This window comes from Haliaeetus albicilla, chromosome 9 (assembly GCF_947461875.1).
Source record: "Haliaeetus albicilla chromosome 9, bHalAlb1.1, whole genome shotgun sequence".
In the NCBI taxonomy this organism is placed as follows: domain Eukaryota; kingdom Metazoa; phylum Chordata; class Aves; order Accipitriformes; family Accipitridae; genus Haliaeetus; species Haliaeetus albicilla.
Window position 1 is genome coordinate 8,791,685 of NC_091491.1, and position 8,924 is coordinate 8,800,608.

Sequence of the window (8,924 nt, forward strand, 5' to 3'; positions counted from 1 at the left end):
TGCTCCACAGAATGCGATCAGAGCAACGACTCTAGACAAAGCAAAACATCTACCAGAGACATCATCTGCAGCTGTACCTTAAGATTTAATCTGTAGAAACTAAATCCTACTTCTGGACTCACATATTGTGACTCAAAAATCAGAGCACTTTGGTGTGTTTTCTTGGGGTGTGTGTGGAGGTAGACTGCTGCTCCTTGTGTTTTGTTTATACATCACTGCATAAATGGAGCAAGTCAAATTCATCCCTTGGGAACTTCCACTGACTTTGATGAAGGTACTTAGGGAGAATTGGGCCGCTTAAGGTGTCACTGAGTTCATGTCCACTGGTCAGGAAAATACATTGGCCGCTGAGTTGTCTGCCTCCCTGCCTTTTCTGTGACTGGCCACAGCCTGCACTGACACTTAGAGGCATTTTAATTAATCCTAGATCTGCTGTCAGCCACATGGGTTCTTCAGGCAAGTCATTTAACCTTTCTCTGCTTTTGTTTCTCCATCTATAAAATGGAACTAAAGATCCACATGTCTTCTGGGAAGGACTTTGAGACCACAGATAAATCATTGCTGTAGTCCTTGACAATCTGTTAGCAAGAACCAAGCAACAGGTTTTGCATTAGCTTTTTCTATTGATTCCAGAATAGGTTTTCTGAGAAAGACTGAACTGAGTGCTTACCTCTCCTTAGTAGCAACTTTTAAGTGAAACAGACTCATGATAAAGAACAGTGCTCCACTGCATCCCTGTCAATGCACCTTAATGTCCTGTTTCTGTTTGGTCCTTTTTCATAGCTCTACCAAAACTTTATCCAGAAGACAGCCACACTTCATCCAAACCTTCATCATTTACTTAATCAACTAGGCTTTGAATCTCAGAGACATATCCCTTCCCTGAGCTTCTTAAGCAACAAGCTTTCAGTCTACAACAATACTGATTTTCTCCTTAATTTTTAATAACAGGCTTCAGTGCACAAAAATAAGTGTTTCTTCCTTTCAATTCTTGTATTCTATGCCTTGCCCCCAAGTGAACCAGTATAAATAAACAGAGGATGTAATGCAGGTCTCTGCCTGCACCCACTAGAAAGCTGTTTCTGCACACAGACAATAAATGTCATGCAACGCACAACAAACAGGCATTTTCATGGTAAGTCTTGCCACGTGGTTGTACTTCTAAACAAGGCATTATTTTCACACACGATTTGAGTGCTCTAGGGTATGTTTTCCAAAGTTTGGAAACATTGTTACAGGACATTAAACAAAGTACCAGTACTGAACCACAAAATCTTATGAAAGATTTTTTGAGTTGTTTGCATAGGAAAATTTTTATATGCCACATTAAATGATATATAATGCAAATGTAAAATACCATTCTCCGAAAGACTGAATGATTGGCAAGTGCTAAAGTATTATGTGAAAGGTGACTGGCACCATATTTTACTGCTGCTTCCAGTAAAACCTGTGGGCCTCTAACTTGGAGGCAAAGTCCTCTTATCTGCAATTCAGGCAACAAACATGAAATGCCTTGATACAACAATCAATGCATCTCAGAGTTTGAGTTCTCATACACATTTCTAGAGTGAAGAACAGTTTTATTGAAATGTTATTGATAGCCTGCAATTGCTTTTGGCTTTTGAAGGAAGAAGGAGGATCTGTCTGTGGAGAATCACCTGGAGATGATAATTTTTGCTTGCTACCAAAAGATTATGCTGGCAAAGCAGCTATCTAATAAATGCAAGAGTTATAGACCATTACTAGTATTGTCTGGAAGTAGTTCACTTACTGCTGGAGTTTTCTCTCAGCTGCAGTCTAACAAAGAGTTTTCAATAAGTGAAACAAAATGGCCTTGCTGATTTGTACATGTGTACTCTCAGCAAACAATACATCAATAACTAATGTAACTTTACCCATACGCCTAAGGCAGATGCTGATAACATCAAATGTACTTGACTTAGATGCCTGTGAAAACATCACCCTAAGTGGCTTGGAAGCTTAATTCCCACTTTCTAAAGTGACTTCAAACCCTAAATCACATGGATAAATAAAAAAATTACAGCCTTAGTCAGCTGTGCTCTCCTTACTCTTCAGTGGCTAATATAAACACACAAAGACCCTATCTGACACTTCATCTAAAAATTAATCCTAATTGCTTTCTGGGCAGCTGCACAAACAGCCAGCTTTACCCAGTTTCAGTTACCTCTTACTCTTCCCCCACCCGCCCCCTCCTCTTCTGTGCTGCTGTCCACAATAGGACCCTTTATAACACATTTCTCTTCATGTACTAGGGGCAGCTAATAACATGTGCCAGCTAATAAGAGAGGCTATCCTAATTTCTTCTCTCTGGGTCACCCTTCCTGTCTTTTCTTTGGAAGTTAGTAGGTCTGAAATGTGGAAAACAACATAGCTGCAGAAAGGATCAACTAAGAGTTGCCCCAGTTCATTGTGAATTTGGTCCCAAATCACACGTGGATTTTCACAAACAGAAAATACACATCCAGTCTGCTACAGCAGAATCAAATTCAGTGCTAGGTGCAACTACTGTTTTTTCATTGTCTTTGTCCCACCAACCTGAAAACAAAGGGTTCTCTGAAGTTTAAAATACTGTGTGAATCATGTGATGCCACTGCTACACTGAAGCATCCTAAATTATCCCTATGTAAGGAGTGAAACAGCAAGTAAGTCTACAGTGTGATAGAAAAGACTCTACCTCAGTGAGAGCACAGCAATTCTGGTTCACATTTATTAGTAGTACTACTAATAAACATTTACATTATGGTAGCACCTAGAGGCCCTATTTGAAAGCTTGTCTAAAACTGCTATTGTACCTGGGCACTAAACAGCTCTGAAGCAGCACATCTGTCTGCCAGATGTTTTTTCCTTAGAAGCTGCAACTTAAAAAAGCCTCTTGCTTCCCCTAACAAGCCTTAATAAGAAACTTCAAGAGCTTGCTTCATCGTCCATTCAAGGAAAATATGCAGTTAAAATCACAAGGAATCTTCAGGCAAGGACAGCACTTCTCAAGCTAGTGAGGGACACCAGAGCGGTGCATGAGCGCTGTGTGATTTTTAAGTGTGTTTAGTATCTGTTAGCCTGACTCTTGCTTTCCAGAGGACACAAAAGCCAAGTGGACACCTCTCCCGCAAAAGAGCGCAGGCAGGAGGATCCGCTGCCAGTCCCGCCCGATGGACACAAAAGCTGGCGGTCCCGTCAGGGCACACTGGTTAGGGTTTAAGGCCGTACAGGCGCTGCAAACCCCACTGCGGGCAGCCTGAGGGTGCTCACAGGGCCCGAGCCCGCCGCTGCCACACCGCCAGCTCCGTCAGGAAGGACTCGGGGCAAACCCACCACCAGGATACCTGAGAGGCCGCGTCCACCTCCCGCGCTACGGGGCCCTGCTGTCTGTGAGGAGAAGAGGGACAGCATCTGCCGCGGGCGGCTCGGCCAAGCGGAGCGGGGGCCAAGCTGGAGCGGGGACACAACGAGACACCCCCCGTCTCCCTCCCTCCTTCCTTCCTCCTCCTCCTCCCCGCGGCAGTACGGGGCTCCCCGCCGGCCGGGACGCCACCTCACGACGGGCGGGCGGGCGGCGGCCAGCCCCGCGCGCGCACCGCCCCCCCACCGCCCCGAGCACGTGACGGCGGCAACGCCAATCGCAGCGCGCCTTCCCCCGTACCCCACCGCCAGCACCTCCCCGCGCGGGCAGAGCGGCCGCGTTGCTGGGCAACGGGCGGGGGAGCTGCCCCCTCCCGCCATGCTGAAGGCGAAGGTGCTACTAGTGGGGCCCCGTGAGGTGAGCGCGCCCCGGGCCCGCGGGAGCCTCCCCCCCCCCGGCCGCCGCCGCCCGCCTCCGGGGCCGCTGTTACCTCCGCCCCGGCCCTTTGAGCGCCCTCCCCAAGGGCCGCGCCTGGCCCCTGAGGGCCGCGGTCCCTGCGGCCTGCTCTAGGCGGGGCCCGCTGTGGCGTGCTGGCGGCGTTGGCATTGAGGGGATGCGGCTGTGGAGGCTCCGGGGGGTCCCTGAGGCGGGAGGGCGGAGAGGGCGGGCCTGCAGGCACAGGGCCTTAGCTGGAGGGAGGGCAGGGTGCTTGGATAAACACCGTGCTCTTCTCCTCGTTGTGGCTTTGGCACGTTAAAATTCCTACGGGTGACTTTCATTCCCGCTTTCTGCCAGTCTGGAAAGTCGGTGTTGGCAAACTTTGTTTCGGAGAGCATAGAAGGGATTGGCAGCTACAGCCCGACGCAAGGTGTAAGGTGAGCAAAACCTTGTGACGTGCTGACTGAACCAACCCGCCGACAATTGCCTGCCCCTCAGAAAGTCCCGCTCTCTGGTTGTGGCGGCGTGTAGAATGATACCACATTGTATATCCACTCATTTTCACAGGATCCTGGAGTATGAGAAGCCAAACTTGAATGGTAACAGCAAGGGAGCTGGGTGTCGATTTGAGTTGTGGGATTGCAGTGGTGATCAAAAGTAAGCCATCATCATTGTTACTTCCTCCAGGTTACTTAATTCATAATAGTTCTGTTTACACAAAATATTCGTACTTAAGGCCTAAAACCAATGATCTGTTTGAGATGAGGAATATTCCTGACTCTTTACCCCATTATATTTTTAATAGCTCTCTGCTATAAAGCATCTGATACTAAGTACTCTCTGCCATAATCCCAGCTGACACTGAACTTTGTTTTGGATAAAGACTGAGTATAACAGTAAAGTCTATAGCTCCTAGAATGAAATTACAGGTACAGGAGACAGAGGCCCACTCTGTAATTGCCTTTATCTCCTTGAAGTTATTCTGCAAGTGGACTTCAAATGATGTATATATATGATTGAGGCTTTAATTTCCAAAAGATACAATTGAGAACTGGACAGATCCATTTTTAGGGAAAAAGTTTAAATAAGCATTTGACCAAATACTACATTGTCAGCAAATCATGGGACCAACTAACATAATAGGTAGGTCAAAATTTTTGGAATATGATAGATCACTGGCAAGATTACTAATGTTATAAGAAAGAAAAAGTATTGAAATGTGTTCTTGAGGAGGGAAGAAAAACTTGAGGAAGTTTGAGTGCATGTTTCTGTTTTCCAGCTATGAATCTTACCATTTTCCATGCACCTGTTTTTCAAGGTTTGAAACATGCTGGCCAGCTCTGATGAAGGACTCTCATGGCGTAATAATAATCTTCAATCCTGAGCTGCCTAGTCACCTGAAAGAAATTGAAATGTGGTACTCCTGTTTCGTGCAGCAGCAGCCACTGCTTGATAGTCAGTGTCTCCTAGTTGCACATCACAAGCCAGGCAGTGCGGGGGACACAGAAAATCTGTCCTTGGGTAAGGAGATGGAAAACTCAATCTGTAACTCAGAGTTTTTTATTGATCTATGTATCTTTAAAATTGTTCATACCTTATGGCTTGCATTTTTCATTTAAATCTGCCAATCAAAGAATATTAGAGTGCTCTGCAAAACCAGAAATAATTAATTTCAAAGGTCGTCTAGCAGGTGAGCAATATTCCTATTTCACAAAAGGGAAAGTAAAGGCAAGAAAAGTTTGAGTGTCTTCCCTAAGGCCACACAGTGGGTATGCAGCTGAGCCAGGAATTAGAACTCCTGTCATATTTTGTCATCACTAGTAGTTTGTTTCTTATGTTGAATTTTATCTTTTGTTAACTGACACTTTTGAGGCCATTTAAGCCTGCATTTTATCGACCAAAAGAATAGGAGACCTTTGAAATAAAAGGCTAACAATCTTCCTCTTAAAATTTGTAATAGGTACCTTATATACTGCAAAATTATTTGTGGCTGTTTATACAAATGAGAACACACACTCCCTCTGGGCAAGCTGTTCCTGTGTTCAAACAAATACATATTTATTATAAGTATTAATATATTAATACAAATTTAATGTAACAATATCATTCCATAATTTTGAAATAATCAATGTCATATCACTTCAACGGTAAAATTGCAATTCAGTGCTGAATTGTTAGCTTCTGCTTAACTGAATGTGAGACCAAAACCAGTACTTTAGGTTCTAATAATAATGTTCGAAGAATTTAATCTAGCAACAAGTTGTACTTGTTTGTGATGCTAACAAACTATGATGCATCTCTTCTTCACATGTTATATGTTCTCTGGGATATCAAACATTGGATACTACTGAATTCCAACTGACTTCAGCATGAGCTGTCCCATGGCCATGATTGTGAATATTTCTTTTATAAAAGGAATATACTAATTATTTTTTACTTACCTTCAAAGCTTACCCGCTGAACAAGCTAAAACTAATACATTCCAACTTAGAAGAAGATCCTGAAGATGTCCGGATGGAATTTATGAAATACTTCAGAAGCATTATCAACTTAATAAATGAGAGCAGAGAGAGGGAAGAAATGTCGATTATCTCATAACATTAAAAGAAATACTGAACAGGGAAGAGAAAGGATTATTTTTACTTTGTAAGCTATACTAGCCTTTGAACAGGTCCTCACAACAAGAATTTGCCAGCCTATAAACACTTCAGCCTATAAACAAGTGCTGACACCAGATGAACTGTGGTGCCAAAGGGATGGCTGCACATCCAGGAATTTGGGTAACTTTAGCTGCACTTTGGTTTCATTTGGCATCAGAGGTACAGGAAGGTATTGTTTAATAAGTTAGTGTGGACCAAAAGATAAAGGTATGGGTCATCACTTCAGAATCTCTTTTGTAGAGGTGCTAAGAGAAGAAAGCTTGACAGAACATAAGATTTGTGAAGTTCTGTTGAAGCATCTGAGTAAAGTGCTCATGTTAGCTGTGTTCCTGGAGAAGTTATGCTTTTGGAAGTCAGTACAAACGGATTGGAATAGAGATCTGAGAAGTAGTCATGGTGTGGAATCCACATTTTTATGTTCCAAGCTTTCTTTATCTTTCTGTCCAGCATCTGAAGAGAGCACATTGCATAGTGATTGCCTTGGCAAGACAGAGTAGGTTGCAGTCTTTCTCAGGACTAGTTTTTTCTTCTATTCCAACAAAATAAATGTCGTTGGGGACAATGTTTAGGTCTCTCTGGGAAGAAAAGAATTGAAATCTCAGTGTAGTGCAATGCTTTGACCTATGTCGGGAGCTCCAACAGACAAAAAAAAGTTCTGCATTCTCTAGAGGAGGAAAAGCTGTTTCGAAACTTACATTACTGTTCCTTGTTGTATTGAAATAAGTGGTTTCATAGATAATTTACTTTCTGATTTGTTTGGTTTGCACTCATCCCTGTTCTTAGTGTGTTTTGCTGTGGAAGACGGTTTTTTGTAACGTGCAGTACTAAGGCAATAAAAACATTTAAAAAATGCATCCTTTTTGTTCTCAAAGGGAAAGTTAATTATGGTTTTGTGGAACTCTTATTGACTTGCTTAATTTTTAGTAAGGAAAACAGTGATAAATTTGTAGTACATTTCACAGGGATTAGCTCCAACAAGAGACATTTACAGAAACTTGTCACCGACCCAAATAACCAAAGAAATGACAAATGAAAAACAGAAGCATGTATCCATACTGACACATGCTTTTTTTTTCAGAAGATAATGTAAAGGAGAGGGACTGGGAGCAGGAACTGCAGAAATCCTTGAGAAGCATCCCATTTCACCTTGTACTGCAGCTCACCTTGTGAAGCATGAGATCAATGGCTTGTCAGAACTATGTCTCACCCACAGCACTAAATTTTACAGATTTTGTTTCACTGCATATTCATGCCATACAGCTATATCTGAGCTGCCACTGTTTTACAAGTATATGTTAAAATAGCCTTGTCCTCACACCTACATTGTCTTTTAGTAAACATCCTTTACAGAAAGTATGTTATAAAACAGGAAGTACTTGATATATTTTAGTTCAAGACAACAGGAGTGAGAGCTTCTTGGGTTTTTCAGTGATCAAGGTTAATTAGTCTGCTATTTTTCCTGTTTTCCTAGTTTGCTCTTTTCTGAGTAATGCGTAGCCTGTCCTTGCGCAAATATTCTGTTTTCCAAGATGACAAGAACAGATGCCTCAAAAATCTACTCATTTGTTTATACATCTTTCTCCTGGCCTTCAAACAGCGTGCAATTGGGGCTTTCTCCTGGGTTTTGTCCGGGAAGCTTCAGTGAGAGCAGACAGCAGTCAGGGTGTGATGCATGGCCACAGGGTGGTGTCAGCAGTAGCTCAGGTCTTGTCCTGGCCTCCTCAAAATGCCCACAGGTCTCAAGGCAAAAAATTGGCACTCCCTTTCTTTTGTCAGTCCCCTTCAACGGGATTCATTGTAGTGGCATAACAATGATTGACTGTAGCAGCTCAAAATAAGTTACTTTTACTGCTGCTTTCAGGTAGAACAAGATTTTTCAGTTACTTTCACATACTGCTTGAAGCACTTCTACGAAGCACTTCTACATCATCATGCTCAAAATCAGCAAACACATTGCTAGAATCTGAAAGCCTTTTCATCTCAGTTGTGTTTTGTACTTCCCCAGGTATTTTTCTCTTTCATTATTAAGCCCTGTTTATTTAAAACAAAGGCATGTGAGGTGAAAGATTAGGAGAAGATGTTAGAACAGTTCCAAGTTGTAAAACTAATGGCTACAAATAACAAAACATACTGAGCTAGGCTCATACTTTAGAGAATTAGTATTCCAGTGATATGCTGGTTTGCTTAGGCTGGTACCAGCCGTGTGGCATATAAAGTTGAGTGCATACACAAATAACCTGCACTGTTCTTTTCTTGGGTGCTTGGTGTGCTCACAGAATTTGCTGCCCCAGCTTCTTTTCATTGTCTGCTGGCTCCTATTCTGCCATTAAAGCTAAAAGCTCCACTCGGTTCTGAGAGGAAAAGAGGGGGTGGTACTGAAAAGAAAACATCAGTGAGAGGAAGGACACCAGGAAAGAAAAAAGCAAAATAAGCAGTAAGAGTTGAAAAGAAAAGGTTGGAGGCGA

The 8,924-nt window shown here is 42.9% G+C and overlaps 1 protein-coding gene across 2 annotated transcripts; it reads left to right on the forward strand.

Annotated features, from left to right (window-relative positions):
• Positions 1–3,666: 3,666 nt before the first annotated feature.
• IFT22 (intraflagellar transport 22) lies at positions 3,667–7,313 on the forward strand. Of its 2 annotated transcripts, XM_069791441.1 has the most exons (5): positions 3,667–3,778; positions 4,157–4,236; positions 4,367–4,456; positions 5,118–5,320; positions 6,249–7,313. In XM_069791441.1, exons 1-5 carry the CDS (start codon positions 3,740–3,742, stop codon positions 6,395–6,397), a joined length of 561 nt encoding a protein of 186 aa, XP_069647542.1. In that variant the 5' UTR covers positions 3,667–3,739; the 3' UTR covers positions 6,398–7,313. The 2 variants fall into 2 exon arrangements, with proteins under 2 accessions (XP_069647542.1, XP_069647543.1); XM_069791442.1 differs by lacking the exon at positions 4,157–4,236 and having other exon boundaries at positions 3,700–3,778.
• Positions 7,314–8,924: the final 1,611 nt, after the last annotated feature.